This window comes from Neoarius graeffei, chromosome 9 (assembly GCF_027579695.1).
Source record: "Neoarius graeffei isolate fNeoGra1 chromosome 9, fNeoGra1.pri, whole genome shotgun sequence".
NCBI classification, from domain to species: Eukaryota; Metazoa; Chordata; class Actinopteri; order Siluriformes; family Ariidae; genus Neoarius; species Neoarius graeffei.
Window position 1 is genome coordinate 23,111,134 of NC_083577.1, and position 16,592 is coordinate 23,127,725.

General features: G+C 41.1%; 1 protein-coding gene across 4 annotated transcripts in view; it reads left to right on the forward strand.

Annotated features, from left to right (window-relative positions):
• Positions 1-10,533, forward strand: part of sh3bp4 (SH3-domain binding protein 4) — a 70,807-nt gene extending 60,274 nt beyond the window's left edge. For all 4 annotated transcript variants that reach the window (XM_060929199.1, XM_060929198.1, XM_060929200.1 and 1 more), the window contains 2 exons: positions 5,253-5,441; positions 7,381-10,533. In XM_060929199.1, coding sequence (XP_060785182.1) covers positions 5,253-5,441; positions 7,381-7,605 — 414 coding nt within the window. In that variant the 3' untranslated portion in view covers positions 7,606-10,533. The remainder of the gene's footprint in view (positions 1-5,252; positions 5,442-7,380) is intronic.
• The last annotated feature ends 6,059 nt before the right edge of the window (positions 10,534-16,592 follow it).

The window sequence follows — 16,592 nt, forward strand, 5'->3', positions numbered from 1 at the left end:
CACGGGGCTCGAACCCGGACTTTCTTGCTGTGAGGTGACAGCGCTAACCACTACACCACCGTGCCGCCTCCCAGAAATTACATAGTCAAGGCAAATGAAACTGAACAGGCTTAATGTTGAGCAATAGAAGATTTATTCCTCAAAATCTGAATGAGAAATTCAAAGGTATGTGGATTCCATGAACGGTTTCACAAATGTTCATTATGCACGCCACCTGAGACACGGCACACGTCACGTCGGTAGTCCAGCTCCTGCCAAACACGCTGCAGCATGTCTTTGGTAACAGTTTTCTGGTCACAGTGCATTTTTAGGGAATTCTCTCATAAACGCACGCTGCACAGTCTTGTTCGACTGTGTTTGAGCATACTCTAACACACACAGCGCCTTTTCTTTTCCAGTGAATGGCATTTCTGTACCTAAAAAGATAAAAACATTAAACATAAAATGTTGACCTGTTTCCACACATGCTGTTAAAATTTGAGGTCAATTGAACGAGAACTGGTAAAGTTATTAGATTGTGAAATATCAAATTTTTTGAAACACCCTATATAGTGATTGTAAATTAAGACTGCGAGCTGGCCTAGTGGTTCGCATGTCCATCGCTCAACCAGGAGAACGTGAATTGTACTCGTGGTTGGGTCGTACCAAAGACCATCATAAAAATGGTACCTGCTGCCATCTGGCGAGGCATGGCACAATAAAGATGTGAGTAAGGAGTCAAACTCTTGTGGTTACCAGAGGACCCACTACCACCACCACCACTGTAACCCTAGCTATATGATGGGCGAGAGGCCTAGTGCTACAGAAACGGAGATTGGTCCCGCCCAATGTGCCTTAAGGGCCTGGGTAGTACCGGGATGGGAGACTTCCTCAGAAGACCAGGTCCTGACATGAGAGGGACTTTTTTTTTTTTTTTTTATGGTAAATTATCGGAACTGGTCAGGAAACTCTATTTTCCAGGAACATGTCACTTCCTTCACCTTTACTCCTACAATGAAAACAAATGGCAGTTTTACCTGCAGGTAATATTTCTAAAATGAAGCTCATTTTCCAACAATTATTCATTTTTATCACTGGAGGATTTGTTTAGGGCAATTCCAGCGTTATGGACGTGACACTTGAACTCAAAATGGCAACAAATGACCCAGTGCATGTTTTATTGTCTCCCAGTATTTAAACAGGTGTTGCATATTTTAAGGCTGTACCATACTGGAGAAGTGATAGAACAAGAACAATTCCCATAGTACATCTAGGGCATGCCAGAAAATGCCAATAAAAGATGCGTTATGGATGTGACAGAAAAAGTATCACTTTTCTTGGGTGACTGTACATTTTTATAAAACTCTGTGAAATTGTAAACCTAATGTCGAAATGGAGATATCCATTTGATAGAGGGGTCCAAGGTGAATATTAAAAAATCTTTGTTTAAAATATTTTGTATTTCATGCAGAGTTTCGGAAGGAAAAGTCAGCGTTATGGATGTGACGAAATTCCGTTACGGATGTGATGCGTCTGAAATAGACATGGCATATATTTAGAAAATCAGCAATTTAACCACCATAACCCTTTGAAAAACTCTCTAAATATCAGCTAAAACTATCAAAGTTCTTAAATAATATTTAGGATGGCTCTTGTTTTGCTGTTTTGTGGATTTTAGCATACATTTCTGTGGCTTGTGGCAATAATATAGAATTGTACATGATCAAAGTTGATTTTAGCTTGGGTTTTACATTATAAGAAAGAAAGACTGACAGTGACATATTAGGTTGGTTACAAATTGGTTCAACTTATTCACATCTGTAAAATACAGGCCTAGGTGAGATCTCTGGGAGTGGTTTTGATGTATTACATGTTGCTTTATTTTTGCATGGTGAGGTTGACATTTACATGGAATTGCCCTTTAGCAAGGCATCAATGCTTTGAACCTGTTTAAAATATTTACTAAATATGAAGAACACCTTCATTTATTTCATCACTGGGTGAGCAAAAAATATTTAGCCTGGAAGGCAGGAATTCAAAACCTCTTGCTCCGACTCCAAGTAGATCCTCAAGGTTATCAGACGTAAACCTTCCCCTAATATCCTCTCATACCGAGCATTCCATACGGAATTGTGAAATTGGACATCACTGACCTCATGGAGTGTGTGTCTGCGTGCTATGTTTATATGTATTCATGAGTACCAGATGTAAGGGCGGCACGGTGCTGTAGTGGTTAGCGCTGTCGCCTCACAGCAAGAAGGTCCGGGTTCGAGCCCCATGGCCGGCGAGGGCCTTTCTGTGTGGGGTTTGCATGTTCTCCGCGTGGGTTTCCTCCGGGTGCTCCGGTTTCCCCCACAGTCCAAAGACATGCAGGTTAGGTTAACTGGTGACTCTAAATTGACCGTAGGTGTGAGTGTGAATGGTTGTCTGTGTCTATGTGTCAGCCCTGTGATGACCTGGCGACTTGTCCAGGGTGTACCCCGCCTTTCACCCGTAGTCAGCTGGGATAGGCTCCAGCTTGCCTGCGGCCCTGTAGAAGGATAAAGCGGCTAGAGATAATGAGATGAGATGAGTACCAGATGCCCACATAATGGTAGGAATATGTGGTAGATTTTACCTTATGGAGATACCGGTATTTATTTAACAAAAATTACGTCTTCTTTAAAAAGGTCATTTAAAAGAGCCAAAAGATTACTTTTAAGTCAACACTGAGGTCAAGGTTTAGACTGAGTTGCTAGATATGCGAGACAGTGCACTATTTAGTTACAGTAGCGTAGTGGTCGATGCAAACACCCCACAAAGGCTTAGACGTGTCCTGTGCTGCCGTGTTGATTATTTTTCTTTGAAAGCATGCAGCTCTGCTGCAGTAAAAAAAAAAAAAATCTGAAAAGTCTGAACACTAAACTTCAGTAAAACCTACTGAAGCACACACCAGAGAGAAGAGGGTGGAGGAAGCAGCAAGCCAAATAAACCCAAACAAACACTGGTCTTTTTTCCATCCACCCCAGCCGGATGTTCCTACTTCCTCCAGTGTTTCCTTGTTGGATGGGCCTTGATGGCGCACTATGCTCATACTAGCACGTAAATCCCTCACTAAGAGCCTTATCTGCAAGTTCATCAAAGCACATAGTCATTATACTCAGTTGTTTGATTGAAACGGCTCATCCTGTGTGACAAAGTGCTGTGTATATATATACATACTCTCTCTCTCTCTCTCTCTCTCTCTGACTTCATTTCAGAGAATTTCATTTAACCAGCTGACCCGTACAGTTTATTGTAATGTGACACAATGCACTCTTCCTTAATATGTTTAAAACTTCCTTTAATTCAAGTATAAATGCTTCTGAATTTGCAGACTGCACCAGGTCATAGTTCTTTCACTTGAAAGACCCTGGCAGTTTCTTTCGGTTGTGTGCATGAATGAATGTGTTAGTTTCGTGTCTCTCGGCTTTGTGGCAAGGGTACGTGCCACAGCGTGTGCTGTAACTGAAAACAATTCAGTCACATGCACAATAGCTTCTGCTGCAATAGTTGTCTCAACTTGCAACAATAGAATTCCAGCAAAACTCACAAACATACAATGCTAATTCCAAAAAAAAGGGACGCTGTGTTAAACGTAAATAAAAACAGAATGTGAAGATTTGCAAATCATGGAAACGCTGTATTTCATTGAAAATAGTCCAAAGACAACATATCAGATGTTGAAACTGAGAAATTTTATTGTTTTTTGAAAAATATATGCTCATTTTGAATTTAATGCCAGCAACATGTTTCAAAAAAGTTGGGACAGGAGCAACAAAACACGAATAAAAAGTTGTGGAATGTTAAAAAAAACTTATTAGGTAAATTGGCAACAGGTCAATACATGATTGGGTATAAAAAGAGCATCCTCCAAGAGGCGGAATCTCTCAGAAGTAAAGATGGGGAGGGGTTCACCGCTCTGTGAAAGACTGAGTGGGCAAACAGTGGAACAATTTAAGAATAACATTACTCAATGTAAAATTGTAAATAATTTGGGGATCACATCATCTATGGTCCATAATATCATTAAAAGACTCAGAGAATCTGGAGAAATCTCTGTCTGCAAGAGACAAGGCTGAAAACTGACACTGGCTGCCTGTGATCTTCAGGCCCTCAGGAGACACTGCATTAAAAGCAGACACGTGTCTGTAGTGGAAATCACTGTATGGGCTCAGGAACACTTCAGAAAACCATCGTCTGTGAAAATAGTTCATTACTGCATCCACAAATGCAAGTTAAAACCAGATATAAACAATATCCAGAAACACCGCCACCTTCTCTGGGCCTGAGCTCTTTTATGGTGGACTGAGGCGAAGTGGAAAATTGTCCCGAGTTCTGATGAATCAAAAATCGAAATTCTTTTTAGAAATCATGGACATCACGTCCTCCAGGCTAAAGAGGAGAGGGACCATCCGGCTTATTATCAGTGCGAAGTTCAAAAGCTGGCATCTGTAATGGTATGAGGGTGCATTAGTGCACATGACATGGGTAGCTTCTACATCTGGGAAGGCATCATTAATGCTGAATGATATATACACGTTTCAGAGCAATATGCTGCCATTCAGACAAAATCTTTTTCAGGGAAGGCCTTCCTTCTTTCAGCAAGACAATGCCAGACTGCTTTCTGCACATATTAAAAATGCATGGCTCCATAGTAAAAGAGTCTGGGTGCTAAACTGGCCTGCCTGCAGTCCAAACCTGTCTCCCATTTAAAACATTTTGCACATTATGAAGTGCAAAATATGACAAAGGAAACCCCGAACTGTTGAGCAACTGAAACTGTACATCAGGCAAGGACGGAACAACATTTCATTTTAAAAACTACAGCAGTCGGTCTCCTCAGTTCCCAAACATTTACAAAGTGTTGTTAAAAGTAGCAGCGATGCAGCACAGTGGTAAACATGTCCCTATCCCAGATGGGACAGAGGCATGTTTCTTTACATTTTACATTGAGGAGTTTTACAAATACATGACTTGGATTTTAATAAGAGTACACTGTATACTTGTCAGGAACCAAAAAAATTGTAAAGCTACAGTTTGTGCAAAGCCTTCTGATCCATTTTAGATCAAATCCATCAGTGTGTAATCTGAACACATGCTTTAGTAGAAGAGATTGGAGATGAGCTTCTGTACAAAGCAGTTACCATGGCCAACACAGCATTTCTTTATGGCATTTCTTTGTGTACGTCAGACTTTTGTACAGTTTTGTAAATGTGGGTGGGGTTTTGTTTGTTTGTTTTTGGGTGATTCAGGCTCTGTTGAAACTGGACTGTCAGGGGCTGGTGGCTCGGCTGCTGAAGGACTTTGCGCTTCTCACTGCAGCAGTGGAAGTGTCTGACCGCTGGAGAGAGCTTGCGGAAAAACTTTCCAAAGTGTCACGTAAACAGATGGATTCTTACGAGGCTCCTTACCGAGACACAGATGGCGTGATAGAGAGCGAGGTGTGGAGCAGAAACACACACACACACACACACATTATATATATATATATATATATATATACAGTGGTGCTTGAAAGTTTGTGAACCCTTTAGAATTTTCTATATTTCTGCATCAATATGACCTAAAACAACATCAGATTTTCACACAAGTCCTAAAAGTAGACGAAGAGAACCCAGTTAAACAAAAGAGACAGAAATATTATACTTGGTCATTTATTTACTGAGGAAAATGATCCAATATTACATATCTGTGAGTGGCAAAAGTATGTGAACCTTTGCTTTCAGTATCTGGTGTGACCCCCTTGTGCAGCAATAACTGCAACTAAACATTTCCGGTAACTGTTGATCAGTCCTGCACACTGGCTTGGAGGAATTTTGCCCATTCCTCAATACAGAACAGCTTCAACTCTGGGATGTTGATGGGTTTCCTCACATGAACTTCTCGCTTCAGGTTCTTTCACAACATTTCGATTGGATTAAGGTCAGGAGTTTGATTTGGCCATTCCAAAACATTAACTTTATTCTTCTTTAACCATTCTTTGGTAGAATGACTTGTGTGCTTAGGGTCATTGTCTTGCTGCATGACCCACCTTCTCTTGAGATTCAGTTCATGGACAGATGTCCTGACATTTTCCTTTAGAATTTGCTGGTATAATTCAGAATTCATTGTTCCATCAATGGTGGCAAGCTGTCCTGGCCCAGAAGCAGCAAAACAGGCCCAAACCATGATACTACCACCACCATGTTTCACAGATGGGATAAGGTTCTTATGCTGGAATGCAGTGTTGTCCTTTCTCCAAACATAATGCTTCGCATTTAAACCAAAAAGTTTTATTTTGGTCTCATCCGTCCACAAAACATTTTTCCAGTAGCCTTTTGGCTTGTCCACGTGATCTTTAGCAAACTGCAGATGAGCAGCAATGTTCTTTTTGGAGAGCAGTGGCTTTCTCCTTGCAACCCTGCCATGCACACCATTGTTGTTCAGTGTTCTCCTGATGGTGGACTCATGAACATTAACATTAGCCAATGTGAGAGAGGCCTTCAGTTGCTTAGAAGTTACCCTGGGGTCCTTTGTGACCTCGCCGACTATTACACGCCTTGCTCTTGGAGTGATCTTTGCTGGTCGACCACTCCGGAGGAAGGTAACAATGGTTTTGAACTTCCTCCATTTGTACACAATCTGTCTGACTGTGGATTGGTGGAGTCCAAACTCTTTAGAGATGGTTTTGTAACCTTTTCCAGCTTGATGAGCATCAATAACACTTTTTCTGAGGTCCTCAGAAATCTCCTTTGTTCATGCCATGATACACTTCCACAAACATGTGTTGTGAGGATCAGACATTGATAGATCCCTGTTCTTTAAATAAAACAGGGTGCCCACTCACACCTGATTGTCATCCCATTGATTGAAAATACCTGACTCTAATTTCACCTTCAGATTAACTGCTAATCCTCGAGGTTCACATACTTTTGCCACTCACAGATATGTAATATCGGATCATTTTCCTCAATAAATAAATGACCAAGTATAATATTTTTGTCTCATTTGTTTAACTGGGTTCTCTTTATCTACTTTTAGGACTTGTGTGAAAATCTGATGTTTTCGGTCATATTTATGCAGAAATATAGAAAATTCTAAAGGGTTCACAAACTTTCAAGCACCACTGTATACAAACACTTAAATATAATCAAAGGTTAAAGTTAGTGTACAGCTCATTCATCTTCAATAAGTGCTTAATCCTTTATAGATCTGGAGCGTATCCCAGGAACACGGGGAGCAAAGCCACCCCGGATCATAGATTTTCTCCCTCAGTTTATATGAAATATGATATTGCATGTTAACCTGCTGTATTATAAATCTATCCATCTATATCTGAGTGCTGGAAAACTACATATAGTACCATTCTCTTCATTTATCTTACATCCTTGCCCATTGCAGGCCATGTGGAAGCCGGCATATGATTTCCTGGTAACGTGGGCAGCCCAGATCGGTGACAGTTACAGGGACATACTCCAGGACCTTCACACTGGCCTTGACAGAATGAAGAATCCCATCACCAAGCGCTGGAGACACTTAACAGGAGCACTAATACTCATCAACTGCCTGGACCTCTTACGGAGCACCGCCTTCAGCACCGCCCCCCAGGACGACTGTGCCATATAGACGTCACGGATGTGGCCGAAACGACACCCTATTCACAATATAGTGCAATATACAGACAGTATGATATACTGTATATCATGTTCAAAAGTCTCATGGCAAAATCCATGCCATAAAATGTAACATGTACCCATAATCCTCAGTGCACAACCTGAGCAGTTGAAATAACTGATTTTAAGCATTTTGATTTTCCTTCATCGTTTCCTTAGCTTCCCACTGGCATCTTAATAGCTGTTTCATGACTCCTGAGGGGACAAAGGGATCAAGTCCTCATGATTGTAGATACTCTTTTTAAAATGTAATAAAATAGTGGTGTTTGTAAATTAGCTAGCTAATTAGCAAGCTGATCGGATCAAATACTGTACTATCTTGTATAACCAAGAACTAAATCAAATTCCAGTTGTTCAGAGACTGTTAAGGTAATTGGCCGTGCCTCTGATACACACTTCCTAGTGAACAGGGAAACAACCAGGTAGTGTTAGAAACACTATAGGAAAGGATGAACTGTGGCTTTAAACTAGGGTCCATCACACTGGCAATTCACATAGACAGTTTATCATTTCATGAAATAGGCTTGGTGAAGAACGTATGCTTCCTGAGATGGTTATGAACCCCTGACTGAGAAAGATCTCACGATTACAGCAAAGTAATACAAAGATCTAAGACTGATAACGATCAAATGCAGCACTGTGTGCTTATCTGGTTTCATCATGAGTAACAGCAGTTGCCTTCTCAACTGCTCCAGAGTAGTGTTGTCAAGACCACCTAAACTGAGACCAAGTCATGACCAAGACCAAGACTTTGAGGGGTTGAGATCAAGGCAGGGCAAGACAGAGAAAAGACCAGAACCAGGCCAATGGGTATGAAAGGGGATGCGGGGGAGGGGTGACAGCCATTAACAGGAAAAACATTTTCAAATTAGCAACAAGTCACGTTATTGGTCGCATTTGAAGCAGGAAGTTTTACATCCAATCACAGTAATGATCTCATCTCATTATCTCTAGCCGCTTTATCCTGTTCTACAGGGTCACAGGCAAGCTGGAGCCTATCCCAGCTGACTACGGGCGAAAGGCGGGGTACACCCTGGACAAGTCGCCAGGTCATCATAGGGCTGACACATAGACACAGACAACCATTCACACTCAATTTAGAGTTACCGGTTAACCTAACCTGCATGTTTTTGGACTGTGGGGGAAACCGGAGCACCCGGAGGAAACCCACACGGACACGGGGAGAACATGCAAACTCCGCACAGGAAGGCCTTCGCCGGCCACGGGGCTTGAACCTGGACCTTCTTGCTGTGAGGCGACAGCGCTAACCACTACACCACCGTGCCACCCACAGTAATGATGTTAACAAATATTAGACAACGCACAGGCAATTTAGCAAAATCCCCACAGTTGTGGTCTTGGCCGGTCTGGAAATAAAATCCAGAATCTCTATGTCCGAGACCAAGTAAAAATGTGGCGATTCCAAGACCTTCAAAAAGTGGTCTTTAGACCAGTCTTAAGTACTACAACAGAGTCCCTGGTTCAATCATGTGTTTTATGAGCTCATCGTCTGGGTGGAGTTCCACAAGCCCTCTCCATGTCAATGTGGGTTGACATCTGGGGTCTCCAGTTTTCTTCCATCTCCCAAAAAAAACATGGTGGATGGATGTGTGTGTGATACCCTGCAATGGGCTTCAATCTCATACACCATGTATTTCCACCGTCTTTGTGCCCAGTGTTCCTGGGACAGGCTCTGAATCCACCACAACCCTGACCAGGATAAAGCCCTTACTGAAGAATGAATGAATATATCTATACTGAATGGTTAGTTAACTTTTTTTTTTCATTCAAAGTTTTCCAAACCTAAATATCAACCTCTGTATCTTGTATCATATTTTTGACACTGAAATGTACCGTATATTTCAATGAAATAGGCAACCTGACAATCGGTAATGTCAAACTACTGACTGAACAATCATCATGTGCTAAAATGTGTGTGAACAAAGAGTTCAGACTCAACATATGATCAGCTGTTAGACCTATTTCCAAGAGAATAAAGAGCATCATGGAGTTCACAATGCACTCAATTCCATTTTGCGCACCTTAATGTTCACACGGCTGAACTCAAACCTGTGAATTGATTGTGTTTGAATCATGGACGTTTCCCATCAATTGTATCCGTTTCATATGTATTATACACCTTCTGAATTCAAGCAAGATGTTTACTCTAAGACTGTTGATGTCCATGAACCGCCGGAAAACCAAACTACAAAAAAAAAACCACACACACACGTTGTTAAGTATTGATATTATTTACCTGTTATTTTACTGTAGATTTAGAATCTGTATAGAGCATTTCAAACCGTTTTGACAGTGCACACATTTGCGACACAATGAAATGACTGAAAGAATCAAATAGAATGCTTGAAATATGTGCCAAATACTGTATTTTATGTAAATGTATGTTCACTCAGTGAAATTTATTTGTATATGTACATAGATTTTTTTTTTCGAAGATATTATTTTATACCGATTATCAAGAACCACTGTTTCCGCTAAGGTTCTACATACTGAGCAATATGACAGCATATCTACTGCCTGTTTTTAAGTGTATACATTTTTTGCACCAAATGAACCATTTTATTTTTTTTCACGTGATATACCATGCTTGATTATTTTTTGTGTGCTATTGTTGAGTTAATATTTTCCCAGAGCATTTTTCTATGACCTAATTGCAAGTGTAAATACTATGCTTTTAACATTTTTAACAAAAAAAAAATACACTGTACCTGTCCTCACTGCATGTTATATTATTTTGCTAAAAGTACACTGTTGTATCGTATTTAATGTCTCGAGTTTGATTTAATGAAAAGACTCAGCAGCTTTGAAAATATAAGACGTGAAATAAAACTGAAATCTGTTTATGGTTGAGAGAAATAAAGCATGTAAATTGATTGTGGAGACATTAAAATGAGAAATAGGATAGGATAGGAGGTGGCATGGTGGTGTAGTGGTTAGCGCTGTCGCCTCACAGCAAGAAGGTCCGGGTTCGAGCCCCGTGGCCGGCGAGGGCCTTTCTGTGCGGAGTTTGCATGTTCTCCCCGTGTCCGCGTGGGTTTCCTCCGGGTGCTCCGGTTTCCCCCACAGTCCAAAGACATGCAGGTTAGGTTAACTGGTGACTCTAAATTGACCGTAGGTGTGAATGTGAGTGTGAATGGTTGTCTGTGTCTATGTGTCAGCCCTGTGATGACCTGGCGACTTGTCCAGGGTGTACCCCGCCTTTCGCCCGTAGTCAGCTGGGATAGGCTCCAGCTTGCCTGCGACCCTGTAGAACAGGATAAAGCGGCTAGAGATAATGAGATGAGAATAGGATAGGTGACAACTGTACTAAGCTTTTGAACTTCCCGAAAGAAGTCTGCATCAAAATGTGGGAGGAGCCAAAGCTTGTGCAATAATGTTTACCACTTGCAGGCACATGGGAATAGGTTTGAATTGGGTGGGGGCTGCCAGCTAAATGGAAAAGTATAAGGGTTTGTGTGTCTGTGTAATCTGTCAGACATATGATTCCGCATCACGTTTCATAGCCAAGATAAACAATTCGTGACTTTTTTCTCGTTATCAAATGGATCAAAGCAATGCAGTGCAACTAGGATAAACGTACTATTGATGTAGGTCTATTGTTTAGGTAATAGTAGTCCTATTCAGTGCAGATACACACACACACACAGAGAGCCTCATCAAACACTACCAACAAACCCGTTAATGTTAGGCTTCCTACATGGTAATAAATGAACGCTATATTAAATTACATTCATGGCATTTAGCAGAGCGATGTAAAACATACCCAGGGCAGCAGTTGGGGATTAGGTGCCTTGCTCAAGGGCACTTCAGCCATTCCTGATGCCCAGGGAATTGAACCAGCAACCTTTTGGTCCCAAAAGCTGTTTCTCTAACCATTAGGCCATGGCTTTCCCTAACTGCATGGTGCTTACTCTGGCCTCTATTGGAGTGGCTGGATCGGTATCAGTATGGTTATTTACATTTTAGGTTGTTTTTCTCTTCTTCTTTTTTTAACAATATTAATTATTATTAATGTCATTTAGCAGACACTCTTATCCAGAGTCTGTGAAGATTCTCAGTCATCCAGGTACATAGTAATCTGTGGTTGGTAGAAGAGAGCAATTGGACTTGCTTGAAGATTCTTGAAAACGTTTCACCTCTCGTCTGAAAGGCTTCCTCAGTTCTGTCTGACTAATAGGGAGTATCAGGTATTTATCCTCTCATGGATCATCATAGAATCCGAATCAGAATGCTGATGGCTGCATTGTAGGTGGCTGATAAAAGATGTCTTAGACCCCCACCTCTGTTCAGTGATGGTCGTTCCAGGTTGACAAAAATGAACAATCCTCTCTGGCTAAGATGTCTGCCAGTTTTCTGAAGTCCTCTCATACTCCCGCACCAGTCGAAGGGAACTCATCCCAAAGTGCGTAGAAACATGTCTGTGAAGATTCTCAGCCATCCAGGTACATAGTAATCTGTGGTTGGTAGAAGAGAGCAACTGGACTTGCTTGAAGATTCTTGAAAACGTTTCACCTCTCATCCGAAAGGCTTCCTCAGTTCTGTCTGACTAATACGGATTAATTAGGGATTTTCTGATTCGGATTCTATGATGATCCATGAGAGGATATAAATACCTGATACTGCCTATTAGTCAGACAGAACTGAGGAAGCCTTTCGGATGAGAGGTGAAACATTTTCAAGAATCTTCAAGCAAGTCCAGTTGCTCTCTTCTACCAACCACAGATTCTTATCCAGAGTGACATACAACATACCCAGAGCAGCTTGGGGAGCAGGTGCCTTGCTCAAGGGCACTTTAGCCATTCCTGATAGTCCAGGGAATTGAACCAGCAACCTTTTGGTCCCAAAAGCTGCTTCTCTAACCATTAGGCCATGGCTTTCCCTAACTGTATGGTGCTTACTCTGGCCTCTATTGGAGTGGCTGGATCGGTATCAGTATGGTTGTTTACATTCTTGTCTTGTTAGTATTTTAGTTTTTTTTTTTTAACAATATTAATTATTACTAATGTCATTTCCCAGACACTCTTATCCAGAGTGACATACAACATACCCAGAGCAGCCTGGGGAGTAGTTGGGGGTTCAGTGTCTTGCTCAAGGGCACTTCAGCCATTCCTGCTGGCCCAGGGAATTGAACCAGCAACCTTTTGGTCCCAAAAGCTGCTTCTCTAACCATTAAGCCATAACTTCCCATGAAGCTCATGTAATTTCACTGGAAATGAACTCCAATATTCGACTTTCTGTTTGCACTTTTTGCTTGCCAAATGTATAGGTGGCATCTCTGCTTTCGAAGCTTTTATGAAACCACACAAATACATTTTCTTACATACAAACACATTTTAAAAGCAAACCTCAAATCCTGCAATTTATAAACCCTGACAAATGGGAGGCTGCTGCCAGCAACAGAACTGCATGGTGTGAACTCTGCTCTAAAGACCTGACCACCTTTGAGGAGGGTCGAATCCAGCAAAAGAAGGACAAACAATGACGTCAAAAAGAGCCCCCTGCAGACTCAAATGACAGGAGATCAATGGAAATGCAATGAGTGCGGACGAACTTGCATGGCCCGTATTGACCTGGTCAGCCACCAAAGAACACACAAGTAGTCAACCATTTGCCCAAAGGTGAGATCTGTTTTTTGAAGACAGCTCACTCTATCCACTCAATAAATATCAAATGCTGCTGTAGCCAGTGTTTACACATTATTTTAATCTAATTTGTGATGTTTTTAGTTTTTACAGCTGCTGCATTTGATGTTGACATGCTGCTTCCCTGAACCTATCACCACCTGGCCATGATTTTTCAATGATGGATTTGATTTCACATAAAATTCACATTAAAAAAAGAACAATTGCGTAATAAATGCTGAGAGCTTCATGCTGTCCTTCACCTGAACCTTAATCATTAATCAACTTCTGATACACTTTTAATGACTCACAATTTTTTTGGAAACCATCGTTGAGAAACAGCTGAAAATGAAACATGAGGTTATCGGGTTCTTTCATTTCTCATGCTTAGTATCTGAGCATCATTGCTTCATCATGGCTTTCTGCTCTCGTTTCTACAAAGCTGATTGATTTTGAATTTTAAGAGCAAGAGAAGGAAGCCCAAAGGTGGCCAAAGGTTTGATAATTTTTGCGTTTATTCAGCTGTACACCAAACACAAAACAGTATATAATTCAAAATTGGGCTCTTTCCAAGAAATATTATTAACCAATTAATTAGAGTTCATTCATTCATTCATTCATTCAATTGAATCTTCAGGAAGCACTTTATCCTAATCAGGGTAATGGTGGATCAAGAGCCTATCCCACGTAGAAGCTGGGAATACACCTGGGAATACTATGTATGAGCCAAGAATACACCCTGGATGGTAAGGTAGTCGATCTCAGAGCATTGTTCTCACACACACACACACACACACACACACACATTCAATTGCAGGTTAGTTTATCTCAGCCAATCCATCTACTGGGATGTCAAAAAATGGGAGATGGAAGGAACCTGGAGAACGGGTTAATAAGAGAGCATGATAAAAACCAACACAGACAGTAACCTGAGCTCAGGATCAAACCAAAAACCTTGTGCTTCCCCACATGAACCCATCCATCCATCATCCATAACCACTTAACCTGTTCTACAGGGTCACAGGGAAGCTGGAGCCTATCGCAGTTGACTGTGAGTGAGAAGCAGGGTACACCCTGGACAAGTCGCCAGGTCATTGCAGGGTGATACAGAGACAAACAACCATTCACACCTATGGTCAATTTAGAGCCACCAATTAGCCTAACCTGCATGTCTTTGGACTGTGGGGGAAACCGGAGCACCCAGAGGAAACCCACGCAGACACAGGGAGAACATGTAAACTCCACACAGAAAGGCCCCAGTTGGCCAGTGGGCTCAAACCCAGAACCTTCTTTCTGTGGGGTAACAGTGCTAACCACTACACCACTGTTCCACCCCCGACATGAACCATGACCACAAAATATATCTTAAATCCTGTTTTTATCTCCTCTCCCAACTTTGTTGGAGGGGGTTATGGTTTCGTCTCCATTTGTTTGTTTGTCTGTTCCCCACGTAACTCAAAAACTAGTGAGTAGATTTTGATGAAATTCGGAGGAAAGGTGGGCCGTCGGCCAGTGAACCATTGATTAGATTTTGATGCAAATCCAGTTATGTACGTGGATTCAGGGTTTGTTTGGTTTTTTTGTCTGTTCCCAACGTAACTCAAAAAGTAGTGAATGGATTTGGATGAAATTTGGTGTACAGCTTTAGTATTATCCTAGGTTAAAATGATTTGATTTTGACATTGATAATATGTGGCTTGGCGAAGGTATGCACTCTACTCTCTACTGAGTTCCTTCTAGTTCTAAATGTAGAATCTTGTGTCTCAGTTTGTAGAATTCTTCAAGGCGCCATGCAACACCTGACACACACACACACGAGTAAGTCTGAAGGATTCATAAGCACATGACAAAGAGCAGATTGTGTTCATTCGTGCTCTCTCTCTCTCTCTCTCTGTATGTGTGTAGGATGAAAGAGGAGCCGGGAGAATAGGAGGGGTTCAGATCGAAACTTGCCAACCTGAGCCTTAGCTGGGAACAAAAATCCCAAGGTGGTCAATTCTCTCCTGACCTTTTCTGACTTCGGTTTAAAAATCTGGCATTTAAATTCAATTATCTGATACATCACTACATTTACTGTGTATTTACCCTTGTTTTTCATTTCTGACAGGATAATATCAGAACTCCTAGTTTCAGTCAGTGCCTGTTAATGGTCTGAAGCTGACATCCTCACTGAAACAAAGCCAAGTTTTGAACGGTTTGCTAACTTAAAGATATGAAGAGAAATTGTGTGGTGTGTAAATCATCACGTATCACTGGAATATATAAGAATGTGTCCGAGGATGAGACAGGGGAAAAAAAGACTTGACAAAGCTAATCTCATAGAGATCCAGGATTTGAGCCAAATATATCAGGTTCTGTAACAATCCATAGTATCAGATTAATATAATACACCCCTATATTTAACACAATACTGTTCTCATTGATAGATAACATACTGTCATTTTAGTTTTTCTTTTAATTTAATTACGGTAGATGTTCACATTTCTACAGTTAGCCAGGTGGAAATGGTCGACAAGTGAGCAGAGGTTGTCGAAAGCTGAGAAGTAACCCAATCGTACAGATGCAGAAGTGAAAAGATAAGTTGACATTTTATGAATGCATGGCATTATACAGTTGTTTGCTTTTCAGTTCAAACGGTACCGAGTGAACAGGCAGTTATAACACTACTAACCACGACCAAACTTCCTTTTATATTACCTGAAAATGTAACGTGAGTCAATGCCCATCAACAAAACTACTACATCTACCAATTAATATACATGTTTAATCTCTGTGAGGTTTTCTGAGTACAGGTTTTTCCTAAAACAGAGTAACTAATGCTGGCATAGCGCACAGCTTCAGAATAAATTAGCATGACTTGTACACTGTCACTCCCTTCCTCCACTGGCCTCCTCCAGCAGCCAATAAATTATTGAAGACCTCTGGCAGAACTCTGCAGTTTTTAAATTTAAGGGCTCATCAGAGCAGAAAAATTCCTTGTAAGACCAATATTTTTACCAGAAGGCTGCATAGTTGAAATGCATACAAAATTAAAGTCAATTAAGCAAGAAAGCAAAATGCCCTAGTGCATCGTTTTGTGTTATGTACAAGGACAAGCAATGAAATTTTCATGAAATCACGTAATGCATTCAACTAGAAGGCACTCAGTAGAGTGCATACCTCTGCCAAGTCACATGTATGGATTTGCATCAAAATCTAATCAATTGTTCCTTGGCCCATGGCTCACCTTTCCTCCAAATTTCATCCAAATCCATTCACTACTTTTTGAGTTACGTTCAGAAGAGACAAAACAATTCAG